Here is a 26,673-nt window from a genome sequence, read left to right on the forward strand (position 1 = left end):
TGGTAACTACAGACAACAACATCTCTCTCTATATATATATATATATATATATATATAACAAAAATCATACATGAACTACACAATACGTAAATTCTAGAATACCCGATGCGTAGAATCGGGCCACCTTCTAGTAATATTATATTGTCCATACAGGGAGATATGTCTATACAACCCCCCACCGGATTGTAAAGTGCTGCGGAATATGTTGGCGCTATATAAATAAACTTTTTATTATTATTATTATTATTATTATATGGATAATATAACAAGGTACAACTTAAGATCATATTACTCCCTATTGCACTATTCATTTTTAGGAAATTTCAGGAATATACATAGTTACCATGACGACAGAACCAAATAGTGAAAATGTTTCAGTAAATGACATTGGTCATCTGAAGGGGTAATATGAGATATTGTGTCACTTGGCTCCACTCTTCTTTGCAGCTCCAGACACAGTTTATACTGCACATTTCTCAGATTATTGGAAACATATGTCTTATTGGAGCTTTATATAACCTTGTTGCTTATGAATATGAGCTTGAATACTAAATAAAACATTACTTCATGGCAATGATTCTGGTCCATTAGTTAATTACTCATTCCCTTTACACCCCATAACTCTGTTTTCTTGCCGCAATTAAAAATATCGGCATTAATCCATTAAAGCACCACTTCAGAGTTTTGTTTTGTGGCGCTTTAAATGTAAGTCTCCTGCCCCAGCATTATACTTACCCTCCGGCGTTTTCATACCTTTTTGGCGCTGCTTTGGTCCTGCAGCACCACCTTCCTGTAACTTCTGACTGGCCGGAAGTCAAAAGTTGCGTTACAAGCTCCCAAAACAACTCTAAAAGAGCCAGAACTAGACTCTCATAGAGATACATTGAGTGGTGATCTCTGGCACTCCATGAAACACTGGAGCAGCTGGCAAGTCTAAAATCACAAGAGACCGCCTGACGTGATGCTGGAAACAGATGATGATGCCGGAAAGTGAGTATTAGACAGGGGGCAGGGGACTTTGATTTAAAGCATCACTTCAGCGGTGCAGTAAAAAAAATATCTGGTGTAGTGCCTTAAGGACTCCCCTATTTATTTTTACATTACCACACACCATGATCCATAACTTTTTATATTTTTTTAGTTAATAAGGGCTTAGATCAACTGTCGGGTATTCGGGTAATTCCTACTCCTCAAATAGCTTTACTGTCCCTAATCCCTGGATCTGTCTCTGTGACCAAAAGAGGTGTCCTACGCTTTCTTCTCATTGCTGGTCGTATGATTATTCCAAGACATTGGAAGACAACTTCAACCCCCTCTGTAAGGGAATTTTTGGAGGAGATGAATAGATTGGAGCGTATGGAGTCCCTGATGGCAGATGATGGGGACAAATGGGATAAACATGCTGGCACGTGGTCTTCCTGGCTCCTTTTCTGGGAGACTGCGATATTTATGTCTTGGCTCAGATAAGGGGCTTTACACGGGTCTTTCCTTCCGTCGGTTCCTTTAGTTGATATTGGCAATCTCTAAGAGGATTCGTTTACCTGACGCCGGAATTCTTTGGACACCCAACCTTCTCCTACCTATCTATCCATATCTCCCCCCCCCCTCTCATACCCTCCTCTCTTTCCTATACCTATCTTTTTCCTCCTTCGTCTCTCTTTCTAACCTTCACTCAGTCTTTATAGTTAAAATAGTTTCCGTAATACTGCTTTGAGTTGACATACCACGATACGGTATAACCTGAATTGTCTGGTTTTAACTGCATTATCTGTTATGGTCTCTTATGTGACCATTATTATCCTGATAAAAGTTCTCTAAAGGTACTGTCACACATAACGAGATCGCTAGCGAGATCGCAGCTGAGTCACCGTTTGGTGACACAGTAGCGATCCCGTTAGCGATCTCGTTATGTGTGACACTTACCAGCGATCAGGCCCCTGCTGTGAGATCGCTAATCGTTGCCGAATGGTCCAGGCCATTTTCTTCAAAGGCGATGTCCTGCTGGGCAGGACGCATCGCTGTGTTTGACACTGTGTGACAGGGTCACAGTGACTGCTGAGATCGTTATACAGGTCGCTACTGCGACCTGTATTGTTCCTGCATCGCTGGTAAGATCTGACTGTGTGACATCTCACCTGCGACCTCCCAGCGACTTACCTGCGATCCCTATCATGTCGCATCATTTTCGGGATCGCTGGTAAGTCGTTGTGTGTGACTGGGCCTTTACAATACAGTGCTACATGCTTGATCCACATGTTTGGATCAACCTTGACTTTTGTTTGATTACATCTTATTCGTGTTATAAGCAATGCTTTGTTCACTTTTTCTTAAACCCAAAAAAAATAATTTACAGAAAAAAAAAAAAAACACATGGAAAAAAAAAATAAGGGCTTAGAGATAAGTAGTATTTTAATGCCACCATTTGGGGTAAAACATAATGATTTGAATGACTGCAAGAGCCGGTGTCGTACAGTGCCGTGAAAAAAGTATTTATACCCCGTGAACTTTTCCATATTTTTTCACGTTACACCCACAAACTTAAATGTATTTTGTGGGGATTTTATGTGATGTACCAACTCAAAGTAGCAAGTATTTGTAAAGAAAATGATACAGGATTTTCTAAATATTTTAAACATATAAGTCTGAGAATTGTGATGTGCATTTGTATTCAGTCTCCCTAAGACAATACTTTGTATTATTATTATAGCGTGAAAAGGGGTATACATAATAGAGACAAAGTCCAATAATCATGGACAATACAGAGCACAGACAGGTACAGGAAGAGAGAGGGCCCTGCCCGCAAGGGCTCACAGTCTACAGGGGATGGGTGAGGATTCAGTAGGTGAGGACAGAGCTGGTTGTGCGGCGCTGTATCAGACAGAGAGTTACGGCAGGTTGTAGGCTTGTCGGAAGTGGTGGGTCTTCAGGTTCATTTTGAAGCTTCTCAAGGTAGGCGAAAGTCTGATGCGTTGGGGCAGAGAGTTCCAGAGTATAGGGGATGCAGAGTATAGAGGCTTTGTATGTCATGGTTAGGGTTTTGAACTGGAGTCAATAGGGAGACAGTGAAGGGATCGGCAGAGATGAGAGGTTGGGGAGTAACGGCAGGATAGGTGGATTAATTGGGCAGTATAGTTTAGGATAGATTTTCGGGGTGCGCGAGTGTTAGAAGGGAGGCCACAGAGCAAGAGGTTTTAGTAATCCAGGTGCGAGATAATGAGGGCATAGACTAGTGTTTTTGTAGATTCTTGGTTAACTCCTTCACTCCCAGGCAATTTTCCGTTTTTAAGTTTTGTTTTGTTTTTTTGCTCCTTTTCTTTCGAGAGTTTTCTGTCAATCTTGCCATATAAGGGCTTGTTTTTTGCGGGACGAGTTGTACTTTTAAATGAAATCATAAGTTTTACCATATAGTGTACTGGAAAACAGCAAAAAAAATTCAAATGCCGAAGAACTGCAAAACAAGTGCAATCGCATAATAGTTTAGATATTTTATTCACCATGTTCAGTATATGATAAAACTGATGTGTTTTGTATGATGTCTCAGGTCAGTACGAGTTTGTAGACACCAAACATGTATAAGTTTACTTTTATCTAAGGGGTTAAAAAAAATTCACAAGTTTGTCCAAAAAAAGTGGCGCACTTTTTGCTCCATTTTCCAAAACTCGTAGCACTCTCATTTTTCGGGATCTATGGCTCAGTGATGTGTTATTTTTTATTTCTTGAGCTGATGTTTTTAACGGTACCATTTTTGCGTAGATGCTACGTTTTGATCGTCTATTATTGCATTTTGCGCAAAATATGCAGCGATAAAAAAGTAATTTTGGCATTTAGAATTTGTTTGCCACTACACTGTTTACCGATCAGATTAATAGACTTTAGATTTTGATAGATCGGGCATTTCTGAACGCGGCGATACCAAATATGTGTATATTTTTTTATTTTTTTAACCTTTTAATTTTCAAAGGGCCAAATGGGGAGGATTTGAACTTTTAGGTTTTTTTATTTTTTTTAACTTTAAGACTTTTTTTTACTTTTTTTTTTTAATTTTATTTTACTAGGTCCCCTAGGGGTCTATAATCAGCAGTCTGATTGCTCTTCAATTTCTCCAGATCAGAGCTACACAGCTGAGATCTGGAGAAAAGCTGCTTTACTCTCACACACTGCCCTGTGTCGGCAGTGACAGAAAGTGATTCATGATAGCTACAGGAGTCATCACATGACCCTGTGCTACCATGGCAACCACCGGAAGTCACGTGATCACGTCACTTGACTTCCGATGGGGTGGGTAAGCTATCCTTATGGCGGCGTTCTAATACATCTCGCTGTCAGAATTTGTAAAGATGTAAGGGGTCCACTCGCACCTGGCAGGCACAAATGTCAGCTGTTGAAATCAGCTCACATGTCCACGGCAGCCCGGGGTGATTAACCTCACACGATCCATGATGTACCCAGTACGTCATGTATCGTGAAGAGGTTAAGGAATGCTCGAATCCAGGAAACATTATTGAGTTGGAGTCGGCGGGAGGTAAAGAAGGTTTGGACTTGTGGCTTGATGGAGAGAGCAGAGTCTAAAGTTACCCTGAGGTAGCGAAAATGCGAGACTGGGGAGCAGCGTGAGTAGCCATCTACTTTGATGGATAGGTTTGTTGGGGATCGAGTGAGGAGGTGGAAAGATAATTAATTCCACTTTGTCCATGTTAAGTTTTGGATATCGAGCAGAGAAAAAGGATGAAATAGAAGACAGACAGACATTATGGGATTCTATTTAATAAGGAGGTGATATCAGGTCCAGAGAGATAGATCTGCGTATCATCAGCATAGAGATGATACTAAAAGCCGTGGGACTCGATGAACTGTTCGAGGCGAAAGATTTAGATGGACGATGTAAATGTAGATGTCCTTGGGGGACACCGATCAATAAGGGGCGAGATGAGGAAGTGGAATGAGAGTGGGAGACTGAAAGTTTGATCGATTAGGTATGAAGAGATCCAAGATGGGGATAAGTATGTGATGCCCAGAGATGAGAGAATCTGTAGTAGAAAGAAATGGTCCACTGTGTAGAAGGCAGAGGACAGAGTAGTTTTGCTTGGCTTTGATGGTTAGTAGGTCATTGGTGACTTTAGTTAGGGCAGTTTCAATGGAATGATGCAATCAAAAGGACTATCTTGTTCTGGAATTACTACTGCACGCCTTCTGAGGTATGTCTTACAGCTTTGGACATATAGAGGCTGAAATGTTTGCTTATTCTTCTTTGAAAAATAGCTCTACCTCTGTAAGATTGCTTGCAGAGCATCTGTGAACAGCAATTTTCAAGTCTTGCCACAGATTCTCAATGGGGTTGTATGTCAGGACTTTGACTGGGCCATTAGAACACATGAATAAGCTTTGATCTAAACTATTGCAGGGCAACTCTGGCAGTATGTTTAGGGTCGTTGTCCTACTGGAAGATAAACCTACGACCCAATCTTGAGTTTTTTGTAGTCTAAAAGTTTTTACTCCAGAATTGCCCTATATATATAGCTCCACCATCCATCTTCCCATCAACTCTGATCAGCTTCCCTGTCCCTGATGAGGAAAAGCATCCCCACACCACCATGTTTGATGGTGGGGATGGAGTTTTCAGGGGGTTTTGCAGTGTTTGTTTTCCTCCAACGATTTGAATTTAGCTTAAAATGTTCTACTTTGGCCTCCTCTAAACAGAGCACCTTCCACATGCTAGCTGTAGCTCCTACATGGGTTTTAGCAAACTACAAATGGGTCTTCTTATGCCTTGTTTTCAAAGTGTCTTTCTTCTTACTATTTCTCCATGAAGGTCAGATTTGTGGAGTACACAACTAATAGTTGTTTTGTGGACAGATTCTCCCACCTGAGCTGTGGATCTCTGCAGCTCCTCTAGAGTGACCATGGACCTCTTGCTGCTTCTTTTCTAATTGGTGCTCTCCTTGCTTTATTCTTCTCCACAACTTTATCCCTGACCTGTCTTGTGTGTTCCTTTATTTTTATGATATTGTTTGATCCCTAAATGTCATCAAACAAACACCTGAGGCCTTCAAAACAGCTGTAGTTAAAATGAGAATAAATTACACTCAACTTACTAATTGGCTCCATAAATCAACTAATTAGTAACTCAGGAATTTATTTAGGGGGATCAGACTATAGGGGGCTGATTACAAATGTAGGTCACAATTCTCAGATTTATATTTTTAAAATATTTAGAAAACCATGTATCATTTTCTTTACTTGACAAATATTTGCTACTTTGTGGGACATTTCCATTAAAATACATTTACGTTTGTGGGTTTAACGTGAATAAATATGGAAAAGTTCACAGGGTATGAATACTTTTTCAAGGCACTGTAGCTACTGACACTTTGTAGTATATACTTCAAATATACTTCTAGTTGTAGTTGCCCACTATCTTCAGGTTCCCTCTTTGCTGTCAGTAAATAGACACATTCTTGTTCATGTCACGTACTGCGCTCAATACGAGCAGTGGAGTCTGGCTATAGTGCTGTATATATACAACACATGTCGCCAAGTGATGATGGGCAGTGTTTCTTTTTAATCAAAGGACAGAAGAGTAGTTTAAAATACTCACTGGTAATATGTATCACTTTAAATATTTACTTAGTTTTCTCCTGTTTAATAATCTGGAATACAGTGCAAAACAATCACCAACCAGAATCATTGATCATTTTCTTAACTTTTCAAACCATTAACGAACATAGAGCTATATTACAATTTTATGATGTGCATTATATTTCAGAAGTAATATTTATATAATTATAATATTTCCAGATTAGGTGAAGATGACAACGTATTTGAATTAAATATGGCTTCTGGAGGATGTGAAGTTCATCGGTTTGATCCAGGCATTCCATCTGCTCACATCCATGAAGCTGAGCGACTCTGGCATCATCGTCTGTCTGTTGATTGGAGAGATCCCAACCCAGCCATAGCTCCACATAGATTGCATAGTAATACCAAGAAGCTGAAGACCATTCTAAATGACTTTGGACATTGGAAGGTGTGACATGTATTTATTATTAGTTTGCTTTTGTAAGTCGGTGAATATTGAAACATCAGAAATAACATTATTGAACTAAGAATAATATGATTCTTAGCAGGTCATCAAAGACATTGTTAAGATTGCTTTTGTTTACACAAAATCAGAGTTCTCTGGAGCTATTATTCTATCAAGATACTAATCACAATTAGGCTATGTGCACACACTGCGTTTTTTTTGACGCTGCGTTTTTGTGCGATAAAAACGCACAAAAATGCACCCGCCTCAAAAAACGCGTCAAAAAACGCATGCGTTTTTACCGCGATTTGGTGCGTTTTGCTGCGTTTTTGATCTCTGCGTTTTGCTGCATTTTTCCAATGCATTGCATGGGCGGAAAACGCAGAAAAACGCAGGAAAGAATTGACATGTCCATTTTTTTTTCAAGCTCAAAACGCAGCTTAAAAAAAAGTTGTGTGCGGACAGCAAAAATGAAAACTCATAGACTTTGCTGGGGAAGCAAAGTCATGCAGTTTTGAGGCCAAAAACGCACCCGAAAAACGCGCAAAAACGCCGCGAAAAACGCACTGTGCGCACATAGCCTCAACTTGTGGTGTTGTCACCATCTTCTCTGCCAGTTTTTAATTGTGATTCCAGTCTAAGTATAGATGAATTGTGAAGATATGTGGCCCTGTTTACTTCACAGCTCAGCCTTCCAAAATACACTACTGACAAAAACTTAGGACTATTTGGCTTTCAGGGGAAATTTCAGGATGATCCTAAAATGCACTGTAACCTTTTCAGGGGAACTTAATGTGCCTTCTATAAACTTTTGAATACACATGTTCAATGTTTCTGTACTTTTTGCACAACTTTCTGTTCTATAACAAGTAGCTTAATGGCAAAATTCACAAGAAGTGTTTGATCCATGAATCGCCCAATAAATTTCGGGGTTCAATTAGAGATGGTATTTAAACAGTCCTCTTCATCATTCTGTTCACATTTTGACATCATGAGACCAAGCCGACACCTAACAATTGATCAACAGTACCTCACCATTGTGAGGCTTCAAGTAGGATGATCTATGATGGAAGTGGTCACTGAGTTTTGAGTGTCACAGAGTGTCATCAGTAAGTTGCAGCACAGAAAGGCATAGAAGTGGACGTCCTTTGGTCACATCCCACAGTGATGACCGCTTTATTGTTAACAATGCCCTTCGGAAACGGATGATGAATGCCACACAACTCCATGCAAATTTAAGGGAGAACAGAGGCACCCAAGTGTCACTTCAGACGATTCAAACCATTTACATCAGCGTGGTCTGTGTGCTAGACAATCTGCAAAGGTACCTGACCACACCCCCATGCACAGGCATAATCGTCTTGCTTGACGAGGGACCAGTAGGCCTTAGTGCTGTTCACTGATGAAAGCTGAGTGGAAAGTATGGCAGCCTACATGATTTTGGAGACGTCAAGGAGAGTGCCATGCATGAGCCACTGTTGTCACAAGATGAGCCTGTGGTGGTGGTAGTGTGGGAAGGTGTGTCTAGTCAATACAGAACTGCTCTACACTTTGTGAATGGTACAGTGACAAGTCCCTACTACTTGAATAACCTCATTAATCCACTCATTGTGCTTCTGCATGAACAACACAGGCCTAATTTCATTTTCATGGACAAGAATGCTCCAGCTCACCTAGGTCGCATCATTAAGGAATAGCTGCTGGAGACTGGGGTACGTCAAATGGAATAGCCTGTGCTCTCTCCAGACCTGAATCCCATAGAAAACCTATGGGATCAGCTGAGTTTCTGTGTAGAGTTTCGTAACTCTGTAACCCTAGAACCTCAATGATCTGAGGACCACCATTCAAGAAAAGCGGGGTGCCATGTCTCAGCAGACAATAATTTGACTTGTATCAAAATGTGCATAGAACACACATGGAGTACTAGATTCATAAAAGTAATTATAAATGTTATTGCTATTAATACACTACATATATAAATATAAAACAAGATATCATCATATTAAACACACAAATGTTGTGCCTGGAGAACTCCAGGTGTTGCCCATCAGGCTTGCAGACAGTAGCTTCCACTAAGTAATCCTGTGAATCACTGGTCATAATAGCATCCATGATTCAGATCCTCGAACTCTAAAGGAGAAGGTTAAAAGTGCAGCAGTTCATGGGCAGCAAAATACTCAAATTGCAGAAGTGCCAAAGTGTAACCTAATTATTCTCAGATCTACCACACATCAAACATAAAGGTGCTTACTCATAGCAGATCAATGTCCAATAGCATAAGCTACCAGTTAGGGCTAAGCCACACGGCGAGAAAATCGGTGCGAGTGGAGTGCGATAAAACATCGCATTCCCCTCGGACCAATTCTAGCCTGTGTGTGAGCACACATGAGCGATTATTTTCTCACCCCTAATCGGACTGAGAAAACAATCGCAGCATGCTGCGATTGTAATCCGAGACTCTTTCTCTCGCAGCCATTCAAGTGAATGGGGCGAGAGAAAAATCGCACTGCACTCGCGGTACACCGATGTACTGCTAGTGCAGTGCGAGAATGTCTATAGCCGACTATGCAGGAGAGAGGGAGAGAAATCCCTCCCTCCCCTCCTGAGTGCCGGCCCGCCCCCCGCAGCTGAGGTCTGCTCGCACGAACGGACCTCAGTTGCAAAGACACAGGCATGACACTCGGCTCTGCTGTACTGCCAGCACGAGCCGAGTCTCATGCAAGTGGATCGCAGTAGTGCCCGTGTGGCCCCAGCCTTACCGCGGGCTTTGGCAGTGAACCCACAGTAATTCCTGCTCATCTCTGCTGATCTGACCAGCAGAGATGAGTGGCTAACAGGTGCAGGTGGATCGGATATCCGCCCGCACCTGTTAACCCTTTTAGATCACGCTGTCAAATACTAACCGCGATTTAAATGGCTATGGCGGGGATCACACTGTTGATCACGATCACGGGTTGCCAATGTGTTGTCATGCTATCGCAGGGTCAGCTGATGACAACTGACGCTACCATGACAAACTTCCTGTGAGAGCCGACAGAGCGCTGGAACTCACAGGAGTGATGATGCCTGCATCAGCAGAAATGAACAAGTGATCGGACAGTGCAGTGATAAAGTCCCCTACGGGTCTAATAAAAAGTGTAAAAAAAAAGTTTTTAAAAATATGAAAAAAAAAAGAAAAAAAACCTAAAAGTTCAAAGCACCCCCCCATTCGCCCCATTGAAAATAAAAGTTAAAAAAAAATATATACACATATTTGGTATCGCCGCTTTCAGAAATGCCCGATCTATCAAAATATAAAATCAATTAACCTCTTACTGATATTGGACATACTGGGTACTTCATGGCTCATGTGAGTCCCCCATATGTCTGCTGATTTGTACAGAACACATGTGCGGCTATCAGGAGCAGATGGATGCACGATCCCCCCACTCCTGTTAACCCCTTAGATTGCACTGTCAAAAAAAAAAAATTCTTCCTGAATATTACAAATTACAACCTGTTCTCACATTCCCTAATAGCTCAGTGTTATAGTATGGTGATTCCCAAGCAAAAAGTCCCTGGTTTGAATCGAGGAGCAGCCTTGAAAATTTCCCAAGAAAAGAGAAAACACATCATCCAGGTCTTTGGCAATTTTCTTGGCCGGGAGATCGCTATCAAACTGCATCATGTGAGTGCCATGAGAGTTGGAAGAATACAGAATGAAATCCATCCATCCATTCAAAATTGAAGAGAGGCAAAATATCCACATGTTGGCTCATCACAAGATGTATCAGTTCTGGTCAACAAACACAGCAGTGGAGATGGCTCGTATGCTTCGTAATAGGGATATCACAGACACCTATGCAAGCACCATGTAACACACGTTACACTAGTCTGGAGTGTTGGCTTGGAAAAAAGGTGAAGAAACCTCGACTACAATATCGTCATAAGAACCTTCAGTTCAAATTTGCAAATAAGTCCGAAGAGTGGACAATAGAAGATTGGAAACAGGTGCTTTGGAACGATGAGACGAAAGTCAGTAGACTAGGCTCTGATGGGTTCAAATGGGTCAGGAAGAGACAAAGGAAAAAAGGTACTAAGGGACTAACGGATCAAGAAATTGAAGGAACTGTAAAATTTTGTGGAAAAAGCCTGATGAAATGAGGGAGTTTCACAGGTAAATGCATTGGATACCTGACCGGGCTCAATGGTGACTTCAACGTTGAGCTATATGCGAGTATCCTACGATATTAATTACTTCATACACTTGAGTGCTATGGGGATGAAAAAAATAACATAGTGTTCAAGTGTGACAACGACCCGAAGCATTTGTTGAGATTGGCAAAGAAATAGTGCAATGATAATGAAGTAGAGGTGTCGGTTTCGCCCCTGCAGTCCCCAGACCTCTATCCAATCGAACACTTGTGGGTAGAGCTGAAGAAAAAGTTGTATACATACCCAAGTGAGTCGCCCAGTACGCACCAACATTGGAACCGTGTAGAAGAGTCCTGGGATCAGATTTCAGTCAGTTATTACTTGATTATGATTGCGACATGGCCAGAAGGATTCTGGCAGTGTTAAAAGCCAATAGAGATTTCCAAAACATTAACAAAATAATAAAAATTAAAATCCAGATTTTTAGGATCAAAACAGTAACACTGCAGTGACATGACCAAAATCTGCATAACTAATCATATGCCAAATAGTTGCAAGTCAAATTTATGTATGAGGTAGCCAAGATGATTGTCTACAAAATGAAGGTAGTCTCACGCTTAAAGCCTTAGTGGATAGTGAGATATGGAGTCTGAAATTCAAAAGTTTAAAACATTGTTGCCCTTTTGCTTGTCACTGTACATGCATTGATTGGCTGATGTCTAAAAGGAATATGTGATGATATAATAACCTATTGTTCATAGGTTTGTTATGCTGAATATATTTAACTGTAAAATATTGAGTTACAGACTTAAGGCCGCTTTACACGCTGCGATATCGGTACCGATATCGCTAGCGTGGGTACCTGCCCCCATCTGTTGTGCGACACGGGCAAATCGCTGCCCGTGCCGCACAACATCGCCCAGACCCGTCACACTACTTACCTGTCCAGCGACGTCGCTGTGACCATTGAACCGCCTCCTTTCTAAGGGGGCGGTTCGTTCAGCGTCACAGTGACGTCACAGCTGCGTCACTGAACCGCCGCCCTATAGAAGCGGAGGGGCGGAGATGAGCGGGACGTAACATCCCGCCCACCTCCTTCCTTCCTCATAGCGGCTGGGAGGCAGGTAGGACAGCTTCCTCGTTCCTGCGGTGTCACACGGAGCGGTGTGTGCTGCCGCAGGAACGAGGAACAACTTCGTTACTGCTGCAGTAATGATTTTTGAGAATGGACCCCCATGTCACCGATGAGCGATTTTGCACGTTTTTGCGACGATGCAAAATCGCTCATAGGTGTCACACGCAACGGCATCGCTAATGCGGCCGGATGTGCGTCACCAATTCCGTGACCCCAACGAGTTCACATTAGCGATGTCGTAGCGTGTAAAGCCCGCTTTAGGAGCCAATTCATTAACAATGGCATCATGAGGATGTGGAAAATTAAAAAGAGAACATGGTGAAAAATTAAAAACAATTAATTTACCTATTCTCCAAATCACAATATGGTCTTATAATAATGTGCACAAATATTTACTCATTGTGCCATTATAATTCATTTTTAAATCTGCTCCATTTTGCACATGTCACCCTTCAAAGGATGTGACAGGAGGTTCTATTTACCATTCAGTTGCCATTGGAACTGCTGATGGTCGATCATGCACAAAAGAGGTAAGGAAGGTAGTGATAGAGCATTCGTGAATAATAATAATAATTGTATTCATTTATATAGCGCTATTAATTCCACAGCGCTTTACATACATTGTCAACACTGTCCCCATTGGGGCTCACAATCTAGAGTCCCTATCTGTATGTCTTTGGAATGTGGGAGGAAACCAGAGTACCCGGAGGAAACCCACGCAAACACGGGGAGATCATACAAACTCCTTGCAGATGGTGTCCTTGGTGGGATTTGAACCCAGGACCCCAGCGCTGCAGTGCTAACCACTGAGCCACTGTGCCACCCTGAACCAAGACAAGAGCCAGCACCCCAGTGAGAATGACTAAATTCTCTTAATTGCTCTCACTGGGCGTAAAATTCCATTGTTCAGTGGACAAACCTCTACCCACCCAAACCAAATCCCACCCACTACTGAATTTAATTGAGTTTTTGTAAGAGGGCGGGACTTCAGACTTGGGAGGGCAGGGTTTCATCCATTTTAACGTCATCTTAAATTTGTGTTCACCTGCAGCATTTTGGAGTCAAACATACCTTGTTGAAATCATATAGCCAGTGCCTAACACTTGCTGCCCATGTATTAGGCATGTAACAGCTGTCTGGTTCACTTTAACCAGTGACGTTTGTTTTAGTCGCTATTTTACTGAGCATGCATCGGTTGGGGAATGAGTGCAGCACCAGACCCCGGTGACAATCTGTTTTAGGCCAGAAAGCGAAGCAGGGGTAAGTGACAGCAGCCCAGTCCTCTTTGTGACGCCCCTGGACTATTCAGGTCATCACAGGATACTGCACAAACTGCCCTCCCCGTGCAGTATTCAACCCCCCATGATTCTGGGTCTCTATCCTACAGCACTGCCTCCACCAGCATTCACAATTCCTAGATACACCTTGCACCATACCTCTCAGGCACACCAGTGGGATGCTTAAGCATGACAGGGAGGGAGGTGTGAGGTGTCAAGTCAGTTCAGTGATAGCCCTCGACCTGTGAGGAGCTCTGAGGAAGCTGGGAGTTGGAGCTCCCAGGCGAGAAGTAAACTAGGTCGCAGACGGTGGTCTGGATTTAGAGGAGTCGGGTCCCGGTCGCAGGGGATTGAGGCTTAGTGCCTGGGACCCATCAAGGAGGACGGTCAGCAGCCTGGTCCTATCACCAGTCCGGGACCGAAGGCACGACGGGGTACATGGACCCTAGGTCATGGAGAAGCTTCAGGCAACCCGGCAATTAACCTGCGGAGAACAGAGGCCTTTATGGACTGTTCCCACCAGCTCAGAGATCGGGGGCACTACGAGGGGCATAGGGCTTTCCTAGCAAGCAGCCCACTTAAAATCCCAACCGTGAGCTCCTGAGAGCAGGCTCCTCCACTTAGTCACAGTAGGGAGCGGGACCCGGACAGCTCCAAGCTACCGGGCCACAACGGACAATCTAAAACTTAGTGCCAGGAGGCAGGTCACGGACCACCGGTAGTACTGTAGGGGACGGAACCCTAACGAGCGCCCCTCGAGAGGCAACGGCGTTCAGAGACTTGGTTTACTCTGTTGTCAGCGTCTGCTTCATTGCTGAGTGAGTACCCAACTGACCCCTGCACTGCGTCCCCACATCACCCAATAGAGTCCTGGGGCCTACCCGTGGAGGGCAACGTCGCCTAGCTGCCCCACTCCATTACCCCGGGTACTCCCAACGACAGCGACGGTACTCCCAATTACCGCACACCACGGGTGGCGTCACGAACTATACCAGATCCCCTGTAAATACTCCCTTTTCATTTGAGTGTGGCCCCTAAGCCCCCGGGTCCGGAGACCCTCGAGCCACGAACGATCACCACCCCCGGATCCGAGCGGTTCGATCCGCTGCTAGGGCGGCACATCCTGATTACTTTTTGTTTGACAATCCTAGGTGTATGCTGCTAGACTCAAACAGACAGTTTTTGGAAATTAAACAAAAAAAAAGAACAAAGTAAGTTAAAGTGCAAAGGGAATTAAAGGCAGTTGTTAAATAATAAACATTACAATAATAGTGTTGACAAATTTTTGTATCTTTTTCAATTTTGGAAACTATTGTTTAGATTGAACATTTGCTAGAATCATAGAAAAAGTAATATCCTGTAAGATGGCCACCGGACAAATCATGGAGGGCAGATATGTATCACAGAGGTGGTTAATCTTTGTGATATAAGCCTGAAAGCAAGCTCTTGTATGTATAGTACTGAGAGGGTTAATAGGGCTGACAACGGCCAGATTTACAAGCAGTCAGAGATTGGTGGGACTGGCTTCTCACATATCCCCTCCCTAGGGCATGGTATGCTGTACATAAAAACGCCCAGGTGTGATCATTAGTGTTTTGTGTATGACGAGTTCCATAATCAGATTCTCCTTTTTGCATTTGGATAAGAAAAATATGTCGCTGTCCAGTTGTGCGCGTTTCTTCAGAAGTGTCTTAAGTTCCATATCAGATTCTCCTTTTAGTAGTCTTGAAAGCTTGCTATTATTACCATCTTTTCAGTTAGCCATTAAAAGGTATCAACCACTGAGGACTTCAGTTCTTTTAACCAATTTTTTGTGTATGATGGTAAGAAGTCCTCCTGTGTGAAACCGCCATGCTTAGACTTTTGTGCTGGAATAACACTGCCTTTGCTAGGCAAAGAAATGCTGTTTAATTTCTTACTTTACGGAGCTTTAATAAAGTACCCTGGACGTTTTTCTTTAAAGTTGCCTACCATGCCTACCTCAAATGACACTGAATTAGCTGTACCCCTACAGTTGGTGCAGAAGCACGAGAACGAATTCCAAGTGGCACTTGTGACTGCTGCAGGGAAACTGCATGTTTTGGGTAAAAGTGACTGCAGGACTGAAAACAGACAACATGGAGGAGTTACTCAAGCAGCTAGTACAGGCCAGTATACAACGGCATCAGCAGCAAGCTCAGAAAGAGACTAAAGCCCACTTTACACGTTGCAATTAGTTGTACAATCGCATTTGCGATGTGACACGCCCAGGTTGCATACGGGATCTATGAGATTTCACGTTGGTCATTTGCTGTCACACGAGCGTTAGTAGTCTATGTTAAATTGGTCAATTTTGTGTGCGATCCTTTAGATCATGTGTTCTGTGACGTATGCATTGAGCACCTTTTTTTTTTTTTTATTTATTGACTTGCCAAGCGTGTGTAATGTGTAGAGATGCGTTTTTACTATGTCATCTGCCATTCAGCTCTGCTACATGGCCGCTAACAGCAGACACAGACAGCCATGTAGCAGCGGTGAATGGCAGATGACAGCAGACACAGACAGAGCCGCACTGTCAGAATGAACTCGGGTGAACTTCACCCGACTTCATTGTGATGCTGCGGCTCTGTCTGTGTCGCGTCCTGATTAGCGGTCACCTGTGAAGGGCTCACCGGTGACCGCTAATCTCCTGAGTAACTGAAGTTAGCAGCCCTCTCTCATATACTCACCAATCCCCGATCCCCGGCGCTGCACGGCGTTCTCACTGCTCCGGCGGCTTTTACTGTTTTGAAAAAGCCGGCCGCCCATTAAACAATTTCGTATTCCCTGCTTTCCCCGCCCACCAGCGCCTATGATTGGTTACAGTGAGACACGCCCCCACTCTGAGTGACAGGTTTCACACTGCACCCAATCACAGCAGCCGGTGGGCGTGTCTATACTGTGTAGTGAAATAAATAATTAAATAATTTAAAAAAACGGCGTGCGGTTCCCCCCATTTTTAAAACCAGCCAGATAAAGCCATACGGCTGAAGGCTGGTATTCTCAGGATGGGGAGCTCCACGTTATGGGGAGCCCCCCACCCTAACAATATCAGCCAACAGCCGCCCAGAATTGTCGCATACATTATATGCGACAGTTCTGGGACTGTACCCGGCTCTTCCCGATTTACCCTGGTGCGTTGGCAAATCGGGGTAATAAGGAGTTATTGGCAGCCCATAGCTGCCAATAAGTCCTAGATTAATCATGTCAGGCGTCTATGAGACACCCTCCATGATTAATCTGTAAGTTACAGTAAAAAAACACACACCCGAAAAAATCCTTTATTAGAAATAAAAACACACACATATACCCTGGTTCACCACTTTAATCAGCCCCAAAAAGCCCTCCTTGTCCGGCGTAATCCAGGATGATCCAGCGTCGCATCCAGCGCTGCTGCATGGAGGTGACCGGAGCTGCAGCAGACACAGCCGCTCCGGTCACCTCCACACAGCAAATGAACACAGCCGCGCGATCAGCTGCTGTCACTGAGGTTACCCGCGGCCACCGCTGCATCCACCGGTGGCCGCGGGTAACCTCAGTGACAGCAGCTGATCGCACGGCTGTCTTCATTTGCTGCATGGAGGTGACCGGAGCGGCTGTGTCTGCTGCAGCTCCGGTCACCTCCATGCAGCTGCGGTGGAAGCGACGCTGGATCATCCTGGATTACGCCGGACAAGGAGGGCTTTTTGGGGCTGATTAAAGTGGTGAACCAGGGTATATGTGTGTGTTTTTATTTCTAATAAAGGATTTTTTCGGGTGTGTGTTTATTTACTGTAATTTACAGATTAATCATGGAGGGTGTCTCATAGACGCCTGACATGATTAATCTAGGACTTATTGGCAGCTATGGGCTGCCAATAACTCCTTATTACCCCGATTTGCCAACGCACCAGGGTAAATCGGGAAGAGCCGGGTACAGTCCCAGAACTGTCGCATATAATGTATGCGGCAATTCTGGGCGGCTGTTGGCTGATATTGTTAGGGTGGGGGGCTCCCCATAACGTGGAGCTCCCCATCCTGAGAATACCAGCCTTCAGCCGTATGGCTTTATCTGGCTGGTTTTAAAAATGGGGGGAACCGCACGCCGTTTTTTTTAATTATTTAATTATTTATTTCACTACACAGTATAGACACGCCCACCGGCTGCTGTGATTGGGTGCAGTGTGACACCTGTCACTCAGCGTGGGGGGCGTGTCTCACTGTAACCAATCATAGGCGCCGGTGGGCGGGGAAAGCAGGGAATACGAAATTGTTTAATGGGCGGCCGGCTTTTTCAAAACAGTAAAAGCCGCCGGAGCAGTGTGAATGCCGTGCAGCGCCAGGGATCGGGGATCGGTGAGTATATGAGAGAGGGGGATAGACTGACATGGAGAGAGAGAGAGGGACAGAGATAGTGACGGACTGACAGAGATTAGTGCATGACAGACATTGTGAGGCGCTTCAGAACGCAGCTTTTCAGCTGCGCTCTGAAGCAGACCTTTTTTAAGCTGCGGTGCAGAGCGCACACCTGCGCACATAGCATCAGACAACAAAATCGTATGAGGGATGTCACACGTTACAATTGACTAGGTTCGTGCAACAAAACGCTCAATTCTAGAGAATGATACGATGTGTTTGCGATCAACGGTTTTGCGTTCAATCCTGATCGCATGTAGCTGTCACACGCAGATACCTCACAAACGATGCCGGATGTGCGTCACTTACAACTTGACCCCAACGACGGATTGTGAGATATATTGAAGCGTGTGTAGCGGGCTTTAGGGCTGCTTTACATGTTACAATTAATTGTGCGATCACCTTTGCGATCGCACCCGCCTCCATCGTTTGTACAGCAAGGGCAATTTCTTGCCCGTGTCGCACAATGCTGTAACCCCCATCACACGTACTTACCTTCCAAACGACCTCGCTGTGGGCGGCGAACATCCACTTCCTGAAGGGGGAGGGACATTTGGCGTCACAGCAACGTCACACAGCGGCCGGCCAATAGAAGTGGAGGGGCGGAGATGAGCGGGACGTAAACATCCCGCCCACCTTCTTCCTTCAGCATTGCCGGCGGCCGCAGGTAAGCTGCAGTTCATCGTTCCCGAGGTGTCACACGGAGCGATGTGTGCTGCCTCAGGAACATTGAACAACTGGACGTTTGATTTTTAGAAAATGAGCGATGTGTCAGCGATGAACGAGAAGGTGAGTATTTCTGCTCGTTCATAGCTGTCACACGCTACGATATCACTAACGATGCCGAATGTGCGTCACTTATGACGTGACCCCGCCGACATCTCGTTAGATATATCGTAGCGTGTAAACCCCGCTTTAGAAGCAGCTGGCACAGGCCAATATACAGTGGCAGCAGCAGCAAGCTCAGAAGGAGACTAAGAAGCAGCTGGTATAGGCCAATATACACCAGCAGCAGGTCCAGAAGAAAACAAATATACTGTTGATGCAACAGTTCCAGTAGCCTTGCTAAAGGTGACAGCGGTTGATGATGTTGAAGCTTTCCTGACAACTTTGAAAGGGTTGCAGATTTAGAAAAATTGCCTCCGGACCAGTGGGCAGAGATGCTGGCGCCTATCTAATGGGGAACCGCAGAAGGCTTATTATTGTAACCTGGCTCAACAGGATGCAAAAGAAAACCAACATGCTTCCCCCTTGCATTTTTATTTCTAGTAAAAATTATTGCTTGACATTATTGCTTTGCATGGCCTCTATGTCGGATTTCTTGTGAATCTCTAATGTGTTCACCGATTGGTCCTTTTTTCGATAGAGATCATTAGTCCTTAGTGTACGGTACCATGTATCTGTAACACCCCAGCAGCGGTCGAACCGCTCGGATCCGGATGTCACTGCTAGTGGCTCGAGGGTCTCCGGACCCGGGGGCTAAGGGTCACACCCGAATGAACAAGGGGGGTATTTACAGGGGAAATATAGTTTGTGACGCCACCTGTGGTGTGCGGTAATAGGGAGTACCACCGCTGCCGTTGGGGTGATGGAGTAGGGCAGCCAGATGACGTTACCCTCCACGGGTAGAGAAAGACCCCGGGTCCCCGGATGGTGGGATGGGGGGTGCAGGTGAAGCGCAGGCTCGCTGGTTGCAGGGGTTAATCAGTTACTCACTCAGCAAGAAAGCAGATGCTGACAACGTAGTAAACCAAGTCTCTGGGTGCCGCTGCCCTCTTGGGGAGCTCGTCCGGGTCCCGTCCCCTGCAGTACTGCCTGGTGGTCTGTGGCCTGCCTCCTGGCACCGTTTTTTAGAGTGTCCTTTGTGGGCCGTCAGCTTGGAGCTTTCCAGGCCCCGCTCCCTGCTATGAGTAGCAAGAGGAGCCTGCTCTGAAGAGCTCATGCTTGGGATTTCAGTGGGCTGCTTTGCTTGGAAAGCCCTATCCCCCTCGTTGTGCTAGTGCCCCCGATCTCTGAGCTTCGTGGGAACAGTCCATACAGTTACAGTTCACACATATATGAGGTGGAAAGGTACTGGCATAAACTATGGTCTCTGAATGTATTCACTTCTATTAATTCCTGTGTGTAATTACTAGAATTGTGTGTCTCAAAAATGAGCAGTTTTTCTTTTATTTATAATATAACCCAGGGCTGAGATTGTAATTGGAACTGAAATTGACATTTACAGTGGGTGCTTGGAGTTTGTATTTTTATTATGTTGTGAAAGTTAATTCTGCAAATTTAGCATTAATAACAGTCCTGCTTTCAGTTAGGATTGCACAATTGCCCAGAGTTCACTGTCTATAAGGAGCTATGAGATTTTGTAGCCAAACTAAAGTCTGCAGAAGATGTAGGTAATTAATACCATATGGTGATAATGACTGCAGAACGTGTTACATTTTCTTTCTCACATTGAAAGTTTGGAGTGATATGATTCAAGTTACACAAACAAGAGATCTAGAAATTGAGCCATCAGAAATGTGAACCCCTTTAGTGAATGTATTTTGTAAGAATTTTTTTTTAGTAGATAAACAATAGACAATGCAGAACACAGCCAGAGAAACTACAGAACCCCCCCCCCCATACACATTAGATAAAAGGGAGATGACGACGAGCAACAATGACAGCTAAAATGGTTGCATTTTGGTGATTGTTACCAACTTTAACCAAATGTCTGGGTGTCCCGGACTACAGACTCAGGATGACTGTCACGGACAGACTAGAGGCTAGCTGCCCTCTCAGCAGGATCCCGAGAACCCCAAACCCTTTCACCCCTGTGCAGGGATCTGGAATTGCAATAAGGTCCAGGGGATCGCTGCCTATGGAAGGCTGCAATCCAGAGAAGAGTAGTTGTCAGGCCAGGTCAAAACCAGGAGGTACGAAAAGGGACAAAATCGGCAGGCAAGAGTGTAGTCACAAAATCAGACTAAGGTCAAACCAGAGAAGGCAGCATAGTACAAAACAGGCAGGAGAGTCATCAGTGAACAGGCAAAGGTCAAAAACACAAGGATCAAAGTTCAAGAGCAGGGTGTCAACCAGAAGCACAGCAGTATACTGCAAGACTATCTGGTGGCGACCAGCAGACAGGAGGAGGAATAAGAAGGGTGTGGTGCCTTCGTATTGGCCGTGGCTGAAAGGTGGTAACTTTAGCTGGAAGACACTGGTAACTTTAGCTGGAAGACACATGCCACCACAGTCAGCCAGTGGTACTGCAGGTCCCAGGAAAGTCCAGCTTAATGGATGGGTGGAGCCTGCTCCCACCAGAGCCACTGGCACTGACTGCTCCCTTATCACCAACATTGCCCATGGCGGAAATACGGTGGCGTCTGGTCATCGAAGCAGACTTTGGTGGAGATGTGACAGAAATATTGCACAGCTTGAATCACACAATAGCCGTCTCCTGCAATTTGCTGGCCTTGCCTCAAGCTCGGACTTTGGAACTGAAATCGTAGTCAAGTCTGAATCTTGAAATTTTAGTTTGTTTTGTATTTCACAATTGTGACTTTATACTATTTGCGGACCTTCCACTTATCAGCCATGCCTACAGGGCCAAACGTTATCACTATTAAGCCCTAGTAATTATCTGATTGTTATCTTGACATGCAATGGCAGAAGTTCATAAAAGCACTGTCCATATATCCTCAGGACAAATTGTGGGCCTGAATGTAAAGGCTTGGCAAAAACACACACAATGAAAAAAAAGAAAGTCCCTATAACAGCTACATAAAATGTACATAATGGATATATTTAACTTAAAATCTTACAAATATATGGGGTATTTATTATTTTAATGATTATATTACATATTTGTATGAGAAATACAAATTACCTTAACATATTGACTATATGTAATAATTCATATTCAGAGAAGTCAGACCTTTATAACTACACTTTTTTCCATAGCTCCCGTAGATTAGAATGTTGAGACATGAAGCCTTATACTGGGAAAGGTCGTGCATGACCACTTCTACTTCATTCATGTCCATGTAAAAGAAAACTGCAGATAGAGGACAGCGCCTCGTGTAATATGTTTTAACAACTTAGTACAGAAAGCAGATATACCCAAAGAGGTGATGCTGACTTTTCTAACATACAAGGACTGCGCATCCAAAAATTTTACATTGATCTAATGTGGGTAGGCAAAAAAATTACAAAACTGAATATGCGGATTTTCGTTTATAATTCTGATCAGATTGTATGAAGCCCACTACTACATCTCAGTAAAACTCAGTGGGTGCCTATGTAGCATCCACGTGGCAAGTGTTAAATTACTCGTCTCCGTGCCTGGTGATGTCGGTTCTGGGGATGTCACGGGGTGGCCTTTTTGCCTGGTTTCATGGCCCCCGATGTGTACAATAAAATAAGGGTTTGGGGGTGATGATGGTGGAGATTGATTTGGTAATTCCACCTGCGGTACGCGTCCAGGGAATGTCCGCCACTACTGTCACTGTCTTCCGGGGCTGATGGTAGTAGCAGCTAAGGTGTTTCAGCTCCCCACTGATGGAGCGGACCCGAGGGAGGATGATGAGGGGAGTAGTAATGGCGAGCGCCGAAGCGCGAGGCGGTGGTAAGGACAGGCGGACAGTCTCTGCGGGTTCAAGGTTTTCTTTACTTAAAGTCCTAGTTTTACCTGGAAGATGCTGGTCACCGCTGTGATGGGCCCCAGCCTATCCCGGATCGGTTGGAGGTCAGAATCTGTACAGTGGACGGTGGTCTCTTACTCCTTGCACTTTGTGTTGGATCCCCAAGGCCTGTAGCTCTTGGGGACCTCGGATCTTGAAAAGTGTGTTTTACTTGCACCCCGTATGCAGGTGCCGCGGGTCCGTTGTGGGGTCTGCCTTGAAACACGACCCCGGATCCTACGTAGCACTGTGCTCCGGGAACTGTGGGGGCCAGTGGAATGTGCAATCCCGCTAGCCTGCAGATTTTAGTGGACAACCTGAAGTATAATCCACCCTAGGATTCTGCACCTTGCACTGCGCAATAAAGCTCTCCCCTCGGCGACCGAATTGACTCCTGCGTCCCACCAGAGCCACTATTAAACACAGAACGCTCTCTTCCTCTCCTGCTGGAGAACTCCCTAACTGTTGTGTTGCTCCTGACTGTTCCTCCCCCAGTTCCCTGTCGCTAGTGGATGTCAGCCCCCCATGTTTGGTGACTGCCTTAAGACGCAACCCTAGCCGGTCCCAGTGGGGAGGCCAACCTGGTGTGTGTATGAATTGGTGTGTGGTGAAACCGGTACCGACCTCCTCTGGATCAAGGATGAGTACCGCACCTTAACCCCTTCAGCCCCCAGCCTGTTTTCACCTTAAAGACCCGGCCATTTTTTGCAATTTTGACCAGTGTCACTTTGACAGGTTATAACTCTGGAACACTTCAACGGATCCTGGCGATTCTGAGATTGTTTTTTCGTGACATATTGTACTTCATGTCAGTGGTAAATTTAGGCCGATATGTTTTGCGTTTATTTGTGAAAATTTCGGAAATTTAGCGAAAATTTTGAAAATTTTGCAATTTTCAAAATTTGAAATTTTATGCCCATAAATCTGAGAGATATGTCACACAAAAAAGTTACTAAATAACATTTCCCACATGTCTGCTTTACACCAGCGCAATTTTTGAAAAAAAAAAAATTTCCGTTAGGAAGTTAGAAGGGTTCAAAGTTCATCACCAATTTCTCATTTTTCCAACAAAATGTACAAAAAAAAATTGTTTAGGTACCACATCACATTTGGAGTGATTTGAGAAACCTAGGCGACAGAAAATACCCAAAAGTGACCCAATTCTAAAATCTGCACCCCTCACTCTGCTCAAAACCACATCCAAGAAGTTTATTAACCCTTTAGGAGCTTCACAGCAACCAAAGCAATGTAGACGAAAAAATGAAAATTTTACTTTTTTAACACAAAAATGTTACTTTAGCCATAAAAATTAGTATTTTCACAAGGGTATGAGGAAAAATGCATCATAAAATGTATCGTGCATTTTCTCCTGAGTACGCAGATACCCCATATGTGGTGGAAATCAAATGTTTGGGCACACAGCAGGACTCGGAAGGCAAGGAGCGCCATTTGAATTTTTGAGTGCAAAATTAGCTGCACTCATTAGCGGACGCCATGTCGGGTTTGAAGACCCCCTGAGGTGCCTAAACAATGGAGCTCCCCCACAAATGACCCCATTTTGGAAACTAGAGCCCTCAAATATTTTTTCTAGATGTTTGATGTGCACTTTGAACCCCTGGGGGCTTCACAGAAGTTTAGAACGTTGAGCCGTGAAAAGAAAAAAAAATGTTTTTACCACAAAACTGTTGCTTCAACCAGGTAGCTTTTTTTATCACAAGGGTATCAGGAAAAAATGCACCATAAAATTTATGGTGCATTTTCTCCTGAGTACGCAGATACCCCATATGTGGTGGAAATCAATTGTTTGGGCATACGGCGGGGCTCAGAAGAGAAGGAGCGCCATTTCACAGTAAAATTGATTGGAATTATTAGCAGACGCCATGTTTCATTTGGAGACCCCCCTGAGGTGCCTAAACAATGGAGCTCCCCCACATGTGATCCCATTTTGGAAACTAGACCCCCCCCCCATACAAAAAAAATTAGTTTGGCGAAATAAAAAATACAGACATCAGTAAAAAAAAAAAAAGAGCGCCTGCCACTAAGACCAGTGCCAAACGTGAGAGCAATGCACGAGTCTCGCATCGCATCATCCACTGCAGTCTGGAAGCGAGCAACTGCGCTGGATAATGCGATGCGAGAGGGCGGGGCGGCAGATGAGAAAGGGCGCAGCGGATGGAAGATGGGAAAGGGCGCAGCGGATGGAGGAGCGGCAGAGGATGGGAAAGGGCGCAGCGGATGGATGATGGGAAATGGCGCAGCGGATGGAGGAGCGGCAGAGGATGGGGGGGGGAGGGAGGTGAGATGGGGATACCTACCTTACAGGATGGATCTAGGCAGCAGGATCACAGCAGACAGAAGAGGCAGCAGATGAAGGAGGCAACAGATCGAGGAGGGTGAGAGGGGGCAGTAGATGGAAAATGGGAGAGAGCAGGCAGCAGATCGGGGAGGGGGGCAGAGTCTGATGCGAGAGAGAGATGGCACATGTAGGGGAAGGGAGGGGGGCTTGCAGCACATGTAGGGGGAGGGAGGGGGGGCTTGCAGCACATGTAGGGGGAGGGAGGGGGGCTTGCAGCACATGTAGGGGGAGGGAGGGGGGCTTGCAGCACATGTAGGGGGAGGGAGGGGGGCTTGCAGCACATGTAGGGGGAGGGAGGGGGGCTTGCAGCACATGTAGGGGGAGGGAGGGGGGCTTGCAGCACATGTAGGGGGAGGGAGGGGGGCTTGCAGCACATGTAGGGGAAGGGAGGGGGGCTTGCAGCACATGTAGGGGAAGGGAGGGGGGCTTGCAGCACATGTAGGGGGAGGGAGGGGGGCTTGCAGCACATGTAGGGGGAGGGTGGCTGGCTTGCAGCACATGTAGGGGGAGGGTGGCTTGCAGCACATGTGCTGCAAGCCAGCCACCCTCCCCCCACATGTGCTGCAAGCCCCCCTCCCTCCCCCTACATGTGCTGCAAGCCCCCCTCCCTCCCCCTACATGTGCTGCAAGCCAGCCACCCTCCCCCCACATGTGCTGCAAGCCAGCCACCCTCCCCCCACATGTGCTGCAAGCCAGCCACACTCCCCCCACGTGGGGGAGGGTGGCTTGCAGCACATGGAGGGATAGGTGGTGTGGCGATGGAGAAGGGGCAGCCGATGACGGAGGCGGCGGTCGCCGCCGATCGGGGGCAGCAGCGGCTGAAAAAGGTGGGTGCGACGGCGGCGGGGACAGTGGCGAGCATGGCGGCGGGGACGGCGGTGGATCGGGAGCGGCGGCGGGGACGGCGGTGGATCGGGAGCGGCGGCGGGGACAGCGGTGGAGCGGGAGCATGGCGGCGGGGACGGCGGTGGATCGGGAGCGGCGGCGGGGACAGCGGTGGAGCGGGAGCATGGCGGCGGGGACGGCGGTGCAGCGGGAGCATGGCGGCGGGGACGGCGGTGGATCGGGAGCGGCGGCGGGGACAGCGGTGCAGCGGGAGCATGGCGACGGGGACAGCGGTGCAGCGGGAGCATGGCGGCGGAGACAGCGGTGCAGCGGGAGCATGGCGGCGGGGACGGCGGTGGATCGGGAGCATGGCGGCGGGGACGGCGGTGGATCGGGAGCGGCGGCGGGGACAGCGGTGCAGCGGGAGCATGGCGGCGGGGACGGCGGTGCAGCGGGAGCATGGCGGCGGGGACGGCGGTGGATCGGGAGCGGCGGCGGGGACAGCGGTGCAGCGGGAGCATGGCGACGGGGACAGCGGTGCAGCGGGAGCATGGCGGCGGGGACAGCGGTGGAGCGGGAGCATGGCGGCGGGGACGGCGGTGCAGCGGGAGCATGGCGGCGGGGACGGCGGTGGATCGGGAGCGGCGGCGGGGACAGCGGTGGATCGGGAGCGGCGGCGGGGACAGCGGTGCAGCGGGAGCATGGCGACGGGGACAGCGGTGCAGCGGGAGCATGGCGGCGGAGACAGCGGTGCAGCGGGAGCATGGCGGCGGGGACAGCGGTGGAGCGGGAGCATGGCGGCGGGGACGGCGGTGCAGCGGGAGCATGGCGGCGGGGACGGCGGTGGATCG

The 26,673-nt window shown here is 46.2% G+C and overlaps 1 protein-coding gene across 3 annotated transcripts in view; it reads left to right on the plus strand.

Annotated features, from left to right (window-relative positions):
• The window catches only part of METTL24 (methyltransferase like 24), a 96,357-nt gene that overhangs the window by 64,391 nt on the left and 5,293 nt on the right, over positions 1–26,673 (plus strand). For all 3 annotated transcript variants that reach the window (XM_075340052.1, XM_075340053.1, XM_075340054.1), the window contains one exon: positions 6,796–7,024. In XM_075340052.1, the coding sequence (XP_075196167.1) occupies positions 6,796–7,024 (229 nt within the window). The remainder of the gene's footprint in view (positions 1–6,795; positions 7,025–26,673) is intronic.

The sequence above is a fragment of the Anomaloglossus baeobatrachus genome, chromosome 3, assembly GCF_048569485.1.
Source record: "Anomaloglossus baeobatrachus isolate aAnoBae1 chromosome 3, aAnoBae1.hap1, whole genome shotgun sequence".
NCBI classification, from domain to species: Eukaryota; Metazoa; Chordata; class Amphibia; order Anura; family Aromobatidae; genus Anomaloglossus; species Anomaloglossus baeobatrachus.